Source organism: Cornus florida, unplaced genomic scaffold, assembly GCF_030987335.1.
Source record: "Cornus florida cultivar Cherokee Brave unplaced genomic scaffold, ASM3098733v1 CherokeeBrave_3.0.0_Hap2_Chr11, whole genome shotgun sequence".
NCBI classification, from domain to species: Eukaryota; Viridiplantae; Streptophyta; class Magnoliopsida; order Cornales; family Cornaceae; genus Cornus; species Cornus florida.
Window position 1 is genome coordinate 74,035,785 of NW_026775581.1, and position 20,313 is coordinate 74,056,097.

General features: G+C 35.9%; 1 protein-coding gene and 1 long non-coding RNA gene across 2 annotated transcripts; one reads left to right on the forward strand and one right to left on the reverse strand.

Annotated features, from left to right (window-relative positions):
- Positions 1-5,168: 5,168 nt before the first annotated feature.
- Positions 5,169-8,167, forward strand: LOC132284328 (uncharacterized). The gene is made up of 3 exons (XR_009472249.1): positions 5,169-5,627; positions 6,741-6,938; positions 7,866-8,167. It is a non-coding gene; the product is annotated as an uncharacterized LOC132284328 (long non-coding RNA).
- Positions 8,168-14,585: 6,418 nt separating this feature from the next.
- On the reverse strand, positions 14,586-15,590 carry LOC132281300 (protein FAR1-RELATED SEQUENCE 5-like). Its single transcript, XM_059783016.1, has one exon. The coding sequence runs from the start codon at positions 15,588-15,590 to the stop codon at positions 14,586-14,588; it is 1,005 nt and encodes a 334-aa protein (XP_059638999.1).
- Positions 15,591-20,313: the final 4,723 nt, after the last annotated feature.

The following is a 20,313-nucleotide window of genomic DNA, read 5'->3' on the forward strand; positions in this document are numbered from 1 at the left end:
TAAAAGGTTACAAACAAAATTATGGCATCGATTATAAAGAAATTTTTGGTCCGCTGACTTGATTGGAGATAATTCAATTAATTCTTGCAATGACAACTCAAAAAGGATGGAAAATACATCAAATGGATGTAAAATCAGCATTTTTAAATGATTACATTAAAGAAGAAGTTTATATTGAGCAACCACCAGTTTATGTGAAGAAAGGTGAAGAAGGTAAGGTATGTCATTTGAAGAAGGCCTTATATGGTTTAAAACAAGCTCCAAGGGCTTGGTACAGTCGTATTGATAGTTTTTTCATAAAGAACAGGATATATCCTTATGAACACGCTCTTTACACCAAGGAAGACAAAAGTGGAAATATTTTAATAATTTGCTTATATGTTGATGACTTAATTTTCACTAGCGTGTGATGAGTTCAAGATGCCAATGATGAATGAGTTCGAGATGACAGATATGAGTCTTCTTCATTATTTCCTTGGAATCGAAGTTAAGCAAGACAGTGATAAGATCATAATTTTACAAACGAAATATGCAAAAGATTTACTTGCAAAGTTCAAAATAGAGGAAGCCTCACCAAGTAAAACAGCTATGGAAGTAGGTTTGAAGTTAAACAAAAATGATGAGAGTGAAGAATTTGATGTTACTGTCTATAGAGGTCTTGTGGGAGGTTTTATGGGAAGTTTTATGTACTTAACCGTAACAAGACCAAATTTAATGTTTTCAGTTAGCAAGCTAAGCAAGTTCATGGCAGCACCAAAGCAAAGTCATTGGGATGCTGGAAAGAGAATTCTGAGATATGTTCGATGTACAATTGATCATGGAATTCATTACAAGAGGGGTCAAAATTCAACTCTGATTGGATATAGTGATAGTGATTGGGGAGGTAGTGAAGATGATCACAAAAGTACTTTTGGTTATGTCTTTAACATTAGTTCAAATGCAGTATCTTAGGCATCGAAGAAGTAACATGTAGTAGCACTTTCAACTACAGAAACTGAATATATTTCTCTGTCTACAGCTGGTTGCCAAGCACTGTGGTTGAAATGGGTATTAGAAGATTTGACTTATTTTTAGGTGAAAGATACTGTTCTGTTTTGTGATAATAATTTAGCAATTGCACTTAGCAAGAATCCAGTTTTTCATGGCGGAAGCAAGCATATTAGAATCAAGTATCACTTCCTTAGAGATTTGGTTAAAGATGGAGAAATTGTCATCAAACATTGCAAAACCCAAGATCAGATTATAGATATTTTTACAAAAGCATTGAAGTTAAATTTTTTTTTTATCAAATTGAAGGAGAAACTTGGAGTTGCACAAGTCTAGCTTAAGGGGGGATGTTGGAAGATTAATCTAGACTTGTTTAGATTCATCTAAGAAGACCAAGTGATATTTGGGAAGGTAGAAAGTCATCTGATAGATGAAGAATCTCATAATAATTGCTAGTATATGAAACATTTTGGTTCATTGAATGTATTAAATTCATTGTAGGTGAGTCATGTAAGTGTATGGAAGACATAGACAATTGAGCAATACAAGATATAAGAATTCAGTTATATAGAAGTGAGTGTTTCTGAATTGTACGTTTACTAATTTAGTTGAATATATGTGAGTATATCCCATTTGTGTTCACTTGCCCACCAACTCCAACAAGCACTATTAAACTTAGGATGTGAAAATATAAGATGTAAAATATATAGAAAGATGAAAAACACAACATATATATGGTTCGGCACTAAGGTCTACATCCATGGATCAAGAGCCACTGAGGCTACATTTCTCTTATTGCTTGTATTTCTTGATATGTTTACAATGTATTGACACACAATATATAGGAAATAAAGTTGCAGACAAAATGAATAAATCAAAGAGGAAAGAAGGGAAACAAAAAGAATAAATCAAGAAGGAAAGAAAGGAAACAAATATAATATATATGTATAATATATATATAATATTATATATATATTATACATATATATAATATATATTTTAACATTCTCCCACAAACTCAAGATGGGTTTCTTGAAGCCAACTTGAGTTTGGAGATGAAATATTGAAAACGGTGGTGGAGCGAAAAACATCTGAAAGGTCGAAACAACGCTGGGAAATGAGTCGGAACAAAGTCGATAAATGGGCCGGAGCAACACTGGGAGACATCTGGGTGATCCATTTGAGAAATGAAAAAGATCCGAAATAAAGCCGGTAAAAGGCCGAAAAATGCCGAAACAAAGTCGGGAAATGGGTCGGAATAAAGCCGATAAAATGGGTTGGAACAAAGCCGATAAAATGGTTTTTTTTTTTTTTTTTTTTTTTTTTTTTTTTTTTTCTTTCTTACCATTAGACAACCATCACACCTTTTATTATTATTATTTTTTTCCAACAAACAAACTTAGTAAAATAAGGCAAACACTGTCACAAAATTTTTCAGGTGGTGGAAACCAACCGAGGAAGGAGAAAATAGTCACTGTGGTGGAAGAATGAAGAATGAGGTCGTAAGCATGAGAGAGGTGTCACCGACGTTGACTATAAGTAAAGCAAAGGAAGCCTCTACAACCAAAGGCGAATTCGGAGATGACGCCGGATATTTGCTAAACTGAACGGCAGCGAAGCGCGTAAAAACGTGGAGAGTGGCAACCAAGGACTCGGCTGGTGATAACATAACTCACAACGACTAAAACATAAACAACCTCTTTTTAACCAGGAATTGGAACGATGGTGAGTTGGTCACCGCTTCGGAGGGTTGACTACTGTCGATGAAAGAGGAGCGCGTGGGCATGTGTAGCGCAAGTAAATCTATTCGCAGAAGCGTACGACGCATGTAGCACGAATCAAATCCGTGGGAAGTGATGCGCGAGTCAGATCTACTTCACAGGAGCATTTCCGCGTGACGGTGCGGGATGTCGCTTGGAAACAAAGAGAGATCTGAATCAGAAATGGATCAGATTAGATTGGTCTTCTTCTTCACTACTTTCTGCAATCAGTAAAAGAAAGGGAAATAAAAATGGCAGAGCTTCAAATAGAGCCATAGAAAAGACAACGTAAAAATTGGTGCAAACAATCTAGGATCGTTGCTCTGATACCATGTTAAATTTAGGATGCGAAAATATAAGATGTAAAATAGAAAGATGGAGAATACAACATATACATGGTTCGGCACTAAGGCCTACATCCATCGATCAAGAGCCACTGAGGCTACATTTCTCTTATTGCTTGTATTTCTTGATATGTTTACATTGTATTGATACACAATATATAGGAAATAAAGTTGCAGACAAAATGAATAAATCAAGGAGGAAAGAAGGGAAACAAAAAGAATAAATCAAGAAGGAAAGAAAGGAAACAAATATAATATATATGTATAATATATTATATATATATTATACATATATAAAACATCAGGATACCCTATGCTCCCTGGATGTTTTATAATAGGTTCTGTAAATTAGTCCTAAGGGTTGAGATCCAGGGAGTATAGGGTATCCTGATGTTTAATATATTATATATTAAGAATATATAATATATATATATGTATGATATATTATATATATATTATACATATATATGATATATATATTAATATTCTCCTGCAAACTCAAGATGGGTTTCTCGAAGCCAACTTGAGTTTGGAGAAGAAATCTTGAAAACGGTGGTGGAGTGAAAAACATTCGAAAGGTCGGAACAACGCCGAAAAATAGCCAAAACAACGCCGAGAAATGGGTCGGAATAAAGCTGATAAATTGGCCAGAGCAACACTGGGAAACATCCGGGTGATTCATCTGAGAAATGAAAAAGATCTGGAATAAAGCCGGAAAATGCCGAAACAAAGCCGAAAAATGGGTCGGAACAAAGCCGAGAAAATGGGTCGGAACGAAGTCGATAAAATGGGCGTTTTTTTTTCTTCTTCTTACCATCAGACAACAATCACACTTTTTTTTAAAACAAACGAACCTAGTAAAATAAGGCAAACACTGCCCCAAAATTTTTCAGGTGGTGGAAACCAACCAAGGAAGGAGAAAATAGTCGCTGTGGTGGAAGAATGAATAATGAGGTCACTAGCATGAGAGATGTGTCATCGACGTCGACTGTAAGTAAAGCAAAGGAAGCCTCTGCAACCAAAGGCGAATTCGGAGATGACGCCGAATATTTGCCAAACTGAACTATGGCGAAGTGCGTAAAAATGTGGAGAGTGGCAGTGAAGGACTCGGCCGGTGATAACACACCTCACAACGGTTAGAACATAAACAACTTCTCTCAAACCAGGAACTGAAACGATGGTGAGTCGATCACCGTTTCGGAGGGTTGACTACTGTCGATGAAGGAGGAAAGCGTGGGCGTGTGTAGATCAAGTGAGATTTACTTGCAGGGGCATGCGGCGCGTGTAGTGCCAATCAAATCTGTAGGCAGTGATGCGTGAGTCAGATCTACTTCCCAGGAGAGTTGACGGGTGACGGTGTAGGACGTCGCTTGGAAGCAAAGAGAGATTTAAACTAGAAACGGATAAGATTTTACTGGTCTTCTCCTTCACTGCTCTCCTCAATCAGTGAAGGAAAGGGAAATAAAAATGGCAGAGCTCCAAATAGAGCCACAGAGAAGACAACATAAAAATTGGTGCAAACGATTTAGGATCGTTGCTCTTATATCATGTTAAATTTAGGATGCGAAAATATAATATGTAAAATAGAAAGATAAAGAACACAACATATACATAGTTCGGCAGTAAATCAAGATGGAAATAAAGGAAAACGAATATAATATATATGTATAATATATATAATATGTATTTTAATAAACTAACAAACCCAAATTTGACAAATCCAACTCAAACATCATGTCACCGGTGGTATCACACCAACAAATACAAATACGCATATAGTGAGAGAATGTTGAGAGAAGGAGATTGAGAATTGGAGTTACGGTGAAACCCATGAGTTGAGTTGTGCCAATAGAGAGAAAAACAGTTTGAAATCTAGATCGCCTTCTTCCCCGTCACCGTCCTCCTTCTCAAACTGATTCACTTCGTCGACTTTCTCATCTTTGCCAGCAACTTCGTGGAATTCCTCATTCTATCCATAGTTGGTCGCCAAGTGTACAACACAAGAACTAAGTCGGTGAAAGGTATACAAGGGTCTCTAGATTTTGACTTGTTGAAATCATATAAAAAAAATGGAATAGAAGAACTGAAACAGGATTTGAAAATTAAAGTTGCAAAAATCAGAGAGAATTATATATGTATTGAAACTATTCGTCTCATCCTTTCAAAATAAATCCATCATCCCATGTTCACTCTCTCTGCATATATATATGGAAAATGATATTTTTGACGATAATTTTTAACCCGACTTATAACCGACCTACGTGGAAAACTTATGTGGCCAGACGCCTATTCTCCCATCCTCTTTCTCATTGTCCTCTCCCATCTCTAATTTTATCACAAAATTTGCCCTAACCTGGGTCACAAACCCCCTTTATCTTCCTCGTCATTCTCTCCATTTTTCTTCTTCATTCATTTTTTCCCACTCTATTCCCAAGTTTATCGCAGAATTTTGGAGTTCTCTTCCCTTCGAGACCCTGGCATCATTCTCAAGTTCCTCCAATTCGTCGCCGGGTCACCGTCAATCCTGACCTCTAAGGTACACTATTGTTCATTATCTTCCTCTCACCTCTAATCTAAATCTTCCAGAAAACTGAATCAATTAATATATGTGTTTGTATATGTGCGTGTGACCTTTTCCATCACGTTGTGTGAAGGATTTGTTGTGGATGTATTGGTTTATTTGGTTTCTGAGAAATGGAGTGAGAAATGGAGGGAGGAACAGTAAAGAAAAAATTAGGGATGGGAAAAAAGATCACATGCACACATACAAACACATATATTGAATTCCTGCCTCTGTAGAGATTTGTTGTGGATTGATTGGTTTGTTTGGTTTCTGAGAGATGGAGGGAGGAAAAGTAAAGAAAAAATTAGGGATGGGGAAAAAGATCACACGCACACATACAAACACATATATTGAATTCCTGCCTTGTAGAGATTTGTTGTGGATGTATTGGTTTGTTTGGTTTCTAAGAGATGGAGGGAGAAAAAGTAAAGAAAAAATTAGGGATGGGAAAAAAGATCACACGCACACATACAAATACATATATTGTGCCTCTGTAGAGATTTGTTGTGGATGTATTGGTTTGTTTGGTTTCTGAGAGATGGAGGGAGGAAAAGTAAAGAAAAAATTAGGGATGGGGAAAAAGATCACACGCACACATACAAACACATATATTGAATTCCTGCCTCTGTAGAGAGATTTTGCAGAATCTGAAGGGGAGCTCCCCCTATTACGAAATTCAATTCCTGAATTCAGATCACAACATCTTCAATTTCTCATTTTCTTGCATTTCAATACTTGTTCAACACTATATATGTTTCTTTTGGACTTGTAATTTATTGACTCTCTTACCTATTCATTGTTGGTAAATAGTGTTTTTATATTTTCTTAAGCTAATCACAAGAAAAGAGTGAATAATATTTTTTAAAATGAAAATTATTAGTATTGTATCAATATATTTAATGTGAGATGCCTGAATTTAGCGATTTCGCTTTAGGCATTAAAGTGCATTAAGCCTGCTCTGGCCAGAAGGTTTTTGTGTTAAAGCTTGCTGCTATAATAATAGTACTTTTCAGAATTTCAAAATTGTTTGTGTGTGGTCTTAGACTGTAAACGGGCTTAATGTTTTGTTGCTTTGATATGTAACAGTGTGGTATCAGTTCTCTTTCAACATTCATTAAAAGAGCCAGAGGATCAAAGAGTGCAACATTGGATCATATAGACCAATGAAAATAATTAGCCATTCAACTGATGTTGACAGTGCACTAGCTTTTAGAGTTTTGGAAGGATGTTGTCTGCTCCACAGAGAGAGCACCATTTTTGGCCCATATTTACAAGGCGATTCAGGTTTGTTTTTCTACCTCATATGAGCTCTCGTTTGTGACTATTTGAATTATGTAATATTTTTTCGGAACCTATAAACTAACGAGAATTATTTACAAAGAATGATGAAAATATATTGGATTTTAGTACAAGTTGAAACTGAAAGTGGAAAATATTTATTCCAAAAACTTGACATTCGAATGAATAATGTTGATGATCCCCATAAATTGTATGTAATGGAATCCTATAAAATTGATGTAAGCCTTGACAATTCCCACCCTTTATTCAGCCATGTAAAATTATCAATGATCTTCTTTCAATAGAAATCACATTGATGCAAAAAAATTTAATCTTCACATTAATCAGTGCAATAAGATTTTTCTTTTTTTTTAATGCATTTCTTAACTCCAAGCAAGAAGAATTTTTTATTTGTATAGGGGGACATGCAATGCTATGACAGTGTTTTATAACACCAGTAACACTTATGAAATCATTCGGTTAATATCACAGAACTTCTAATATGACATTTAACAATATTTGTTGGCCATTGAGGGGTTTTATATATATATATATATATATATACACTTCAATGACTGAAAAAATGGAGATGGAGTCAAAGTGTCTCCTTTTCTTAACTTTATATTATTTATTTGTATGCAATTATTTAATTCTTGAGATCATATTTTTATTTGTCAAATCATTTTTCTGTAACAAGCAGGTTGTTACTAGTATGAATTCAAAGTTTTGTTCACTTTCTGATTTTTTAACTTTTGAGATCACATTCTTATTTTCCTATTTCTTTGATACTTTTTAGTTAAGTTGCAGTTTAATACTCGACATTATCAAGTGCTAAACTTGGTTGCTTATTAAGCCATTTCATTACGTGGTTTAATTGTTTGTTGGGATTTTTTTTTTATTCTGCTGCTTGAATCTATTAAATATTGTTTGTAGGAATGGCATATTTGTGTTAGTTACGGAGCTATGGCTGGGTACTTGGTTTCAATGGCATCTTTTGGATTTGTAGTCTTGTAAGGTGGGAGGATCGTGTTAATGAAGACTAATCAGCAAGGAGAAGTCATCAAATTGGAGGAATTGTGAACTCTACACTAATTGTTGGCCTATAGGAGCATGAATTTGGCCATGTTTAGCTTCAATTTTTTTTTCCATGTCCTTGTTTTAAAGCTGTAAATTTTACTTAGATTGGTTTTATGTGACAAAACGTTTATGGTGAATGGAAAGATTCATTGGATATATATATTTGAACCAAAAGAGCTTAGACATTGGTCTATAGCACATTCCACTTCTAATATGTAATACAAACTAGTACAAGCCATTGTATTATTCACAATTTTTTTCCTAAGTAAGATGTCATTGAACCTAAATATACCGTCTCTAGGACCTAAAAATGATCAAAAATAATAAAAGTTAACACAAATACAATTAGCCGGCCTAGCAATACAAATTGGACAAAACCAGCACAGTCACTACCAACATTCTGTTGACAAAGATCAGAACACAGAAAAAAAAAAAAGAAAAAAGAAAAGAAAAGAAAAGAGACTATCATCATCAACAAATGGCAATCAGGCATGGAATGTATGAATATGAGTTGAGTCCCACCAATATCATCGGTTCCTAGAATTCTTTCATCAATAAGTGCACTCAGGCATTCAAAAAATAGATGATCAACACCTTAAGTAAATATTCAAAAAACAGGTGATCAACACCTTAAGTAAATAAAAAATTGGTATCATTTAAACACCATCCAGAAATAGTACATGGAAAACAAGGGCATTCCCTTGAGCAAACAAATGAAAAGCAGAACGTCACCCGAACGTAAACACCTAAGGCTTCCACACTACAAGAGTCAACAACTGTAACATATCAAAAGGCAACATAGTAAGTGTGATACCCCCGGATTTCCGGATGCGGGTTGGCCAGGCCCATGCCCGATAACCCGAGGATATCAAATCAATTAGCAATTTAACGAACACAGAATACAATATAGGAAACAGGAATAAATAAAATTTTGCTGAAAAGAACTAAAATGAAAATCCTTTAATGGAAAAAAAACCCCCGAATAAACTTTATATGCAAGAACTAGTTTGAATACACCAACTTCTCCTTTACTTCTAATACAACTCGGGAATCCATCTCGTGGACCCCTACTAAAAATATTCCAATACTGAACATGAACAACTGCAAAGAAAACCAACGATCATAATGAGAAGAAAACACTCCTACGTCGTCGGTGGAGTGAATAACTGTATCTGCTCAGCACGATCAAGCTCTAAGCCTGGAACTGACGAACATCTGTAAAAATAAGAGTGGGTCAGGCCCACATGCAAGTTCTACCCTAATTGCAATCCAGATAGTGACCCGATACGCAGATACACCATAGATATCTCAGCAATAGCTATCTAGTCCATACATATATAAATATCCACACTAAGGGACATTCACTGGACTATGTAGGGGGTCTCAACCTGAATAGAAAGCAACATGCAAAAACGCACCCAAAGGTGGGCATGAGTACCTAGACCTAACAGGGTACACCTCAACCTACTATAACCGGCTACGCATCCACTGCATATACACACCCTAACCAACGAGTCTGAGACTCAAGCTCAACTTGTGGTACCATAAACATATATATAAAGTCCGTCCAAATCCAGGGTATGCAGTTCAACTATTTATTAAACTGACACACAATAAACCAACTAGTTAGTCACTCAATTTACTCAGTTGATATGACTTAACTACCATCCGTTAATCCAGGAAGTCATCCAACTTGGTTATAGCTGATCTGACTTAGTCACAATTAGGATTCGATATCGTTCAATCCATTCCATTAATCCATTAGGTTAGGTTTATGCATTTTGAGCTAAACCGTCCCTAGTATGTCACCGTCCCATACCAGTACATACAATCCTCCATATCCATATAAATTACAACATATATAACAGTTCAATAATTTACAGACCCAAAAACCACCATCCAAATAATTGCAGAAAAATATTTAAAGCTTCAGCAATTTAAATCCAAGCATTTAACCATATAGTTGCAGGAGACGATTTAATAAATCAACAACTAACATCCAGAGCATGCATAGACCAAATTTAATATGTCAGGGACTCCATCATGCATGTGAATAGGTTAAATAATCCTATTATTATCCAATAAATTGCTAAAACAATTTCAGAAGATTGTTTAATATTTCAGCAAATTTAAATCCAAGCATTAACCATATAGTTGCAGGAAACGATTTAATAATTCAGCAACTAGCCTCCTAAGCATGCATAGATCAAAATTAATAATTAAATGACCTTATCATGCACTTGAATGCATTCTAAAACAAGTTTTATAAACACATTATATTCCATCAAATTGTTGAAATTTAATTCAACAATTAATTTATCTTCCATTTGTTAACAACCTAGGGAGTGTCTTAATTTTTACACTGTTTGTCCCGACAATTTAGAATTAAACCCTAATCAATTTAGGGTCCTAATAACACCCAAATTCAGCCTTCTAAACTCTTTGTGGAACCCCAGACCCAACAGATTTAAAACCCATGCTCCAATAGTAAGCATAGTACGTAGAAAATAAAAATAAAAATTAAAACAAATCGTAAAATAAAAAGGGAGCCTGCTCCAAATTTTGGAGCAGACTCTTTTTTCAGCCTAGAGCCGACTCTAGGACTCCTTAGAGCAGGCTCTACTTGTTGTGGGAGCCGGCTCCCATTTCTATGGAGCCGGCTCTCACCTCCTTTGAGAGCCTTCAGTCCCCGGTGCTTCGTTTCAGTCTGTTTGCTCTGTCTCTGGACCATTCCTACCACTTTGTTGATTTCTAAAACTCATCTTAAAAGTCTTATAACACCCTAGTAACATTCCCATGATTCGTTTACAGAAGTTGAAATCAAATTAAAACTAAATTTGTTACCGAAACGAAACATGCTTTAGGAACAAAACTGAAACTATTTTGCAATATCAATTCCATTCCAATCCCCTCTGTTCCTCTTCACTACTGAACTTAGGAGTCTTATCTAATCCCAGTAGCATCCCAATTATTTGTTTACAGTTGTTGAAAAAAAATACAGTAACTAAAATTCCAATAGAATTTACATGCTTTAAGAAAACAAAACTAAACAGACTTGCACGAATTGTAACGGATTTAATTTCAACAACGAACAGCCATCAATATAGCATATATTAACCATGTAAATTCCAGTTCCTGATTAATTAAACCCTAGAGACTATCTAGGTGCACAGAACACAAGCCAAAGGGAAGGAGGAAAGAAAGAACTTGCCTTTCGGTTTCGGTTTGAAACCTTTCAACGTCGTCTTCTTCCTAGACTTTTCGGCGATCGTGATTGCCGTCAAGGATTCCTCTACTCCGGTTCTAACCCTCAAACAACCCTCAAGCTTCCTCCTTAGTCTGGCTTACAATCTTTGGCTCAAACCCTACCTTCCTCTCCTTCAGTTTTTTCCCTTAAACTCTCTGTTTCACTCTCTGTATTTTCACTATTCGTGGATAAGGTTTGTGCTTACAACCCTAAGCAGACCCTTATTATTTTATTTATAGGCTTAGGAAAAGATATTAACCCTAATTCTACTTTAATCGTAGAGACGGAAATCAACAATTCCTTACATCTCTAAGGCGGCTTAATTAAACAAGGCGGCTTTATTCAAACGTGACAGTAAAGAGACAAAACCCTAATAATTTAACCTATTTAATTAAATAAAATAAAAAACACAATTAACCAATTAATTAAAACCACAATTAAATTACATAAAATAATTAACCAACAAAAAAATTCAAAAACAACCTAAATGACACTTAAATTAATTAAAGACTAAACAATTAAATCAAATAAAGAACGAACAAATAATTTAATCAATTAAACCTAAACACATAAAACACTTAAAATAAATAGTAAAATCTCAATTATATCCTTTTTAATTTTAGGGGTATTACAGTAAGAGTCACCCGAAGCAACCCAGAACTGTTGGCAACAATAGAATCTAGAACACCAACAACCCGAGTGGTAGATTACAACAAAAGAATCATCTACTTCTCCGGTCCCAATGTATCAACGCTGTTGTGTCCGTATCCATCCCAAAAAGAACCTGCAAACAAAATAAAATAAATAACTTCGTATACGTTCAATATTTTGATCAATTGCGTACTTTGTCTTAATTAGATCCAATACCTTCATTAATAATCTTAGGTTCAAGATTTTTTTCACTAGGAAAAGAACCATTCATTGAATTGTTGGAACCAACTCTTTCATTGTTCTGCTACATTACATTCAATTAGCATTGAATAAATTTTTCTAAAATATGGCATAAATATACAAAAAAAAAAAAAAAAAAAAATTACAATCAAAATGAATATCAACCTATAGAAGATGGCTGAAGTAATCATATTGCCCGGAGGGGTTGCTCATTGACATGTAGTGTTGTGGGTACACCTATCATCATTATAAAAGAATCACAAAAGTAAGAAATAATGTCTTGTAATGCCATACATCAAATTCCCAAAGTCTTGAACAACGAGTAATACTGTTTTTGACTGTTGATGAGGCAAAATCAAGCTATAATTTGAATCAGGAATACTTCAAAGCGACACATCGTATCCAACATTTTGGTTATGACATATATGTCCGACACTTTTGGTTGAACACACACTTAAAACCCAGGTCCAATAATTTAATTTTATTATATTATTGCTTTAAAATGAATATAAGATGCTCTGGGAAGAATGCCTTCCAAAGGCTTTTTATCCCACTAAGCTGTGGAGAAAGAGAATACATGAATTGAATGTGGCAAGCATGGTGGTGATGGGCCTGATTGTATATCACATAAGTAGAAAAAGCAAGCAGTCAATTTATTGAGTGTAGCAATGCACTAACTGAAGATGAAAGGAAGGAACTTGAGTTGGCAATTGAAATTGAACTTATCAAAAAAAAAAAAAATTACTTTTTAAATTACCTGGAGTGACTTATTTCCAAAATTGCAATAATTTATAGCTGTCCCAGAATATATGCCATTCCAAAGATGAGTTGGAGCAATCTAATTAACCACGAAAAAAAATATTTCACATATGAATCAATATAATTATGAAGTTTACACTATGGTAAGTTAAATAAATATACAAATAATATAATGATTATAACACACACTCTAGTTCACCATGTGACTTTCTTGGATTGAAATTTTGTCAACATTATGTGAAGTAGTCGAACCAACATCATTCATAACTGTTAAAGAGCTTTGACATACCTATAGATGCAATACTTTTAGTAACAATAATTAACATATGACAATTGAAGCAATAATAAGATATGCCTATGTACCTTTTTTCTTTTTCTAACTCGCGAGTCAGCATTTTCACCAAGTGACTCCATTTGTGTTGTTTGAGAGACCTATTAAAATGCATTTTAACAAAAATGATACAAATAAAGAATATAATATAATTAAATATAAAAAACTAATGCAAGAAATTAAAGTTTTTCAATACCTTTTTCCCTTTTTTTTTAATTGTTTTGCCAACTTTACTTTCTTTTTGTTTTGAAGGAGGACGACCTTTAGCTCGTGCCTTTAATGGAGTAAGTAACCTACTGTGAACATTCAGAACTCCATGTAGCTTATCATTACATTCAACAGTAGGTATCGATGAAACTTGATTAATTTGTCCACTCCCACAATTTGAGTCCATGGCAAGAAAATTTTCCTTTATCTCTTTCAATAATTCAATTAGAAGCTCAAATTTATCATCAGAGTATGCTCCAAGCTCTTGAAGCTCATAAAAAAGTGGATTTAGCTTATTGCTCCGATGCCTTTGCTCACTGTTGCTAACATTATTATAAGTATTTTTCACAAAAGTGTACCCACGCTTAATGTCCTTTCGCCAATGTTCTAAAATAAAATGAGATGGAACCTTATTCACCTTTTCTTTTATCAACACGAAAATTGCATGCTTGCACAAAATCCCTCGAAATTCAAACAAGTGGCATAAGCATGTCACTTTACATTCAGTTTGGATGTAAATAACCTCAAAATCCACTTCCTTCCAACATATTCCATCTTCTCCTATAAAACTTTCAGTGACTATAAATGTAGAAATTAACCCCTCTTAATTTTGGAGACATTACAATACATTAAATCCCTCAACTCATTCTGAAACAACTTAAACATATCATGGGTGTAAACTTCTCGGAGTTGTTCTTCAATATGTAACTTAGTTATTATTGGAATGGAGGAATTAAAAGAAACAAAATCTGCCTTAATTTCTTTCTCAACCTTACTTTTCAAGGCATTGTCATATTGTTCAACAAATTGCTTCAACGTGGTTTTGAGTGAACATACCCATCAAAAAAAGCATTCATACTTTCACTTCGTTGGGTAGTTGACATTCCAGCCCACAAAGTAGTTTTCAAAAATACTGGAACCCAACGATGACGATCACCATATAATGACTTCAACCATTCATTATTCTCGAGGCCATATTCATCAATCATTCCCATCCAACTTCTTTCAAACTCATCAGTCTTAATCGATTCGTACACAATGCTTTTCATGGTCTTCTTAATTGCTTTAAATTAAGAAAGTCCGCTAAGTTTCACAGGAACCTTTTGCATGATATGCCAAAAGCATAAACGGTGATAAGAATCTAGAAACACCTGTGCAACCACTGCTTGAATAGCCTTACATTGATCTGTAATAATAGTTTTGGAGGACATTCATGCATGCATGTTAACCATGTCTCAAATAACCATATATAACTATCACTATCTTCCTTAGATAAGAAACCACAACCGAACAACATAGATTGTCCATGATGATTCAACCCAACAAACGGGGCAAACGACATGTCATACCTATTTGTGAGGTAAGTAGTGTCAAATGAAATAACATCTCCAAATGACTCATATGCAACACGACACCTTGCATCAGCCCAAAACATATTTCTTAAACGCCCTTTATCATCCATGTCAATCATGTAAAAGAAATTTGAATTCCTTTTTTGCATGCAAAAAAAATAGTTACGAAGGGATTTGGCATCTCCAATTCCAAGTCGAAGTTGTCTTGCTTTTACAGTGTAATTCCTACACTCCTTTTCACCAAATGGCAAATTTTCATACCCACCGGCCTCAACAACAGCTAAATGAAAATTCTTATTCAACTTTATACCCGTTAAGTCATTTAATTCCAATCTTCTTTTGACATGAGGATCTAATGCCTTGTTACACCTAAAGTGTCGTACCTTTGTTGGACTTAATGCATGATTATGGTCGAGGTAAACACGAGCAATAATGAATCTTCCATCATCTTTAGCTGTAACGTTGATTTTAGCCTTGCAATTAGTCTTAATTAATGGCCTTGGGTGAAAAATGTCTTTTGCAATTGATTTTTGCTTTCCATACCGAGCGCATGCAACTGAAAAGTACCTTGATTTTCTGTCACTTCCATTATTTGCACTGACTTTTATTGCACCAAAACCTTGACTTCTAGCATAGTTGTTATAATAACTACGAACTTGTTCTTCAGAACAAAAAACCATTCCAACCACAGGTTTTTCAACTTCATCCCCAGGTAACACTCCTTTCAACTCTTGTTCGTTTGCTTTATCATCATTAGAACCTTCTTCTATTTCTAATAATATAAATACATGCATGTTAAGTACTTGATTATACAAATAAAAAGAATAAAATAAAATATTGCTCCAGATATCAACTAGTGTCGAATTTCTGGGTTTCAAAAAGTATTAGTGCATGTCTTCAAAAGTAAACTTTCCCCCCCCCCCCCCCCCCCCTTTTTGGATTATCATGCTCATATTGATAAATAAAAAAATAAATAAATCAACAAACATGTTATAAAATCAATTTCACTGCTTTTATATCTCTTAAAAAAAATCAGAATAAAAGGAAAATACAGAAAGCAAACCCATCTATCAATTTTATTGCTCATATATTTCTTAAAAAAATAGAACAATAAGAAGAGAAAGGAAATATAGAGAGCAAACTTATCTTTCAATTTTATTGCTCAAATATCTCTTAAAAAAATCAAAAGAGAAAGGAAATACAGAGAAAAAACCCATCTTGTTTCAATATGAAAAAATATATATATGAAGAAGAACGATCCATACAAAAAAAGAAAAAAGAAAAAAAAAACATATTATGTAAACTAGAATCCATAGTTGTTTCATCAATCACTTCCATCCAAACTTTCCTTTTGGTCTGTTGCGTGAGGCTCAGCAAGACAACTCAAAAAGGAAACTGTGATTAGTAAGCTTGAGGCAAGCAAGACACGATGACCACATATAAGAACGAAGAGAGAAAACAAAGGAGATGATGAATAGGCAAGAAACGAATAAGAAGGAAGTATTATTTTGGTAGAATACGAAAAGGTTGCAGCTTCTTTTTTTTTTTTTTTTTTTTGATAAATAGATGTTGCTATATTTTAAGTCAGGCCCACAATATTAACACATAGGCGCCAAATAGACTCGGTACAAAGTAGGTTTTTTTCTTTTTTGGTCGGGGGAAATAGCAGTGCTCTCTATATATATATGTAATATACATACACCTTCCCTCTCTAAAATGTAACTTCAAAACTGACTATTTGAGAACCCTCTTCGACATCAGCAATAGCTAATTAGATCTTCCACTCTCTCTCTTTCGCGATTGAAGAAGATGATGTAGTAACGGTTATTATGTGAATGCACAGTACTCCCGTCTCTCTCTCTCTCTCTCTATTGGAATACATTAATATTGAGTGGGGATATTTCGGTCTACTAATGCATGATATTTTTTTGTTATTTGATGACACTTAAGGGTAATAGGATTTTTTTAGACTTAGATGATGGGTATTTTGGTCACTTAAACCATTTTTTTTATTCAAAAAATGATTAATTTCTGAACAGAAAGGAGGTCTTTGTAAAAATGGGCCAACCTCAAGTGGACACGTTGCAATAAAATAACAAATCTCAGATTTAGTTACAATTAGACCAAACATTAGAAGAGGTCATTATAATTTATTCAAATTTTATTAGGTTGTAACGCCTTGGTCTGGCCACAAAATTAGCAGTTTGGATTCAGTTGAAAATGGTTCTATTCCTCCCTTTCCACTGAAGACCATAAAATTGCATAGACCTACATATCCAATCACCCACCAGTTGTCGAAGACAACCATGCATAGCCTAACAGATGCTTATTTCCTCAGCAAAGTAGTCCTTATTGTGAAGGCAAAAGGATGAAACAAATAACAGTAATAGAAGACCTTATCATTTCAAGGATCATTTGCAAAAAGCAAAAGAATATGGAAATGAAATCCTTGTAATCAACTTAGAAAAAGGTTGAATATATTTTACGGTCTGAACAACAGAAGACTTGTTGTTTGATAACTTAATTTAAGCGCTTATTCAATTAAGTGTGTTTAATAACGCAATTTGAATATAACTGAAAACGACAAACACCGCTTAAAATGGAGTAAATTTTTAAGTAACAAAAACATCAGTTATCACTTAACGGTGAATAGGATGTTTTTGGCCTTTTCTTGTTGAGCTTGGGGTATGCCCCAATTTTCTTTATAATTACTTTTGTCTTTTTAATTAATCTTATTTACTTACCCAAAAAAATATATATCATAAAATACTTATTTTTTAATTAATACTTGAAAATTTCAGCACTTAAAATTCTAACTCTTAAAATTTTCAGTTTTTTTATCAAATAGCACCTTAATTTTACTTGATAACTCAATTTAGCACTTAGGGCCTATTTGGATTGGCTTTTCAAACTATGCTTTTGACTTTTGTTACTTGGAAGCTGTTTATAATGGTGTTTGGCTGATCAAGCATAAACAAAAGCTATGTCAATCGAGACCTTAATGTTGAACAGAATAAGCGTAAATTATCCCGTTAAGAGTGTATGATAACGCAATTTAAGTATCACTGAAAATGATTAGTACCATGTGCACTGAATGCAAAACACTGAAAAAATAATAATAAAAATCCCCCTCAAAATAAAACTTGACACCTGTGTGTATGCCCAATCTTAGCGGGACATATCCAATTGGAAGCTTGGTAACAAAGACCAGACAAGGCCGGCCCAGTCCAAGAGAGGAAAGCCTAACGCGTGAGGTCCAGGTCCGATTCTGCATTATGGGCTAAAATGAAGGAGATGATTCATAAGAGCAGGTTCATCGGCCCCTAAGAAGTCCGTTTCAAACCTATAAAGGACCCTCTCTCTCTCTCCTAGGGTTTTTCTTTATTAATTTGCGACTGTTCGTTCCATTGCAAAAGCGTCTTCCTAACCATGACCAAAGCACAAGAAGAAATCAAAATCAAAGAGCTTCAGCGACAAAATGACGTCCTCCGCCGAGAAAATGCTGAACTGCGGGCAAGGGTCGAACGAGCAGAACAGTCGAAAGGGCCAAAGAAGGGTACAGCCAGTTACTTGGCAGCACAAATAAGATGGTGGAAGTCACCGTTCACCGATGAGATCTTGCGATTGGAGAAGCCAAAGAAGTTCGTAGTGCCCGACTTCACGCCCTACGACGGGACCGGAGACCCGGTGGAACACATCTATCACGTGGAGCAGAAGATGGTGTTCGATACGGAGAATGATAGCCTGATGTGCATGGTATTCCCCGCGAGTCTAGCAGGGCCAGCCCTCCATTGGTTCATGGACCGGCCACCGGGATCGATATCAAGTTTTCAGAAGCTATGTGATTTGTTTATCAGTCAGTACTTCTTCAATTGTCCGGCCGGTAAACGCCTTCCCATGGAGAATTATGCTCAGGAGCCGCTTTCAAAAAGACAAAAGACCTATCAGAATTTCGGAGGAGGTTGAAGTCTTCAAATTCTGAAAAAAGGGAACAATTATGTGATTTCAAATATTCTTTTCCTTTATTGACAATTCTATGTGAAGCAATTTCTACGGCAAATTAGCTCTAAGCCTTCATTTATCATTTGCTTCTGAAGATATGTAAGCCTTCAAATTAGCTCTAAGCCTTCATATGGTGGTTGTGAACACTACTCAAAGATATAAAAAAATAGGGTTAATTAGAACGACATCCCTGAGGTTTGCTATATTGATAGTCATATACAACTTAGCCATTTTTTGAACAAAGACATCCCCTAGGTTTACAAACTTGAACAATGACAACCCATTTTAAAAAAACGGAGCCAAACACAGTTCCTCACCTAAAATGACCAATGACCAAACTACCCTCGCAACTCATCTCACTCTTTCAACATCTCATTATCTCATCTCATCTCTCTCTCTCAACCCAGTTCCTCCTCTTCTTCCACACCCTCCCAATCCGTAAATCAAACCCAAAATTCTCTCTATCACACACACACACACACACACAGTATCTCTCAAACCCCCATCTCAAACCCCTAATCTCGATTCTTGCTCGCCGATTCCATGTCGCAGTTCCTCTCATGGCCGACCCCTCCACCGGTTGAGCCGCCCGCCGTCGTCGAGTGTCATGGAGTTGGGTTTTAGATTCGTGTGATGGGTGACTATCTCGATTCGAAAAGCACTTTTAGGACGACGGCCGGCAAGCAAAATGGAGTGCTCATCCGGTGGAGAGCTTGACTGTGGATAGATCGGTCGTGGAGGACTCGCGGCGGCCGATGAAGGTTTGGCTGGTGAGGGCTTGGCCGTGTTTAAGATGGCCTCGGCTGTGGGCGACGGGAAAACGGCCTCGGTTGTGGGCGACGGGCTGTTAACACTGAACATCGGTGAATAGCTTGGCTGGATGGAATCGGTGGCAGTTGGCTTGATTGACTTCGAAACGGCGATGAAGGGCGCGGTTGACTGACAGCGGCGGTGACGGGCATTGACTAGTCCGAGTTGGACTCGGTGGTGGCAGAGCTCGGATGTGGTGAGCGAGGTTGGTTCAGCTCGGCGGCGGTGGCGATGGCTGTGAGTAAACGATGAAGGAATGGACTGCGGTTATGGATGGCTCGGATGAGGGCAACGGCGGGACGGTGATGGACTCGGCTGTGGGCCTGTGGCGGCTTGATGGACTGCGGCTATGGATGGCTCGGATGAGGGCGACGAGGGGACGGTGATGGGCTCGTGGCGGCTTGATGGATGGCGGGGAAGAAGGGCTCACAGAATGAATGGGAAGATCTAAAAATTGGAAGAAGAAAGGATATTTTGGATGAGGGTAATTTGGTCATTTTACATGGTCAAAGGGTAAACATGTATTCTCATCATATTTGGGGTGTCATTGTTCAAGTTTGTAAACCTAGGGGGTGTTTTTGTTCAAAAAATGGCTAAGTTGTATATGGCTGTCAATATGGCAAACCTCAGGGGGTGTGGTTGTAATTAACCCCAAAAAATATTTACTTTTAAATTTGAAAACTTTAGCTCCCATACTTAATTTTC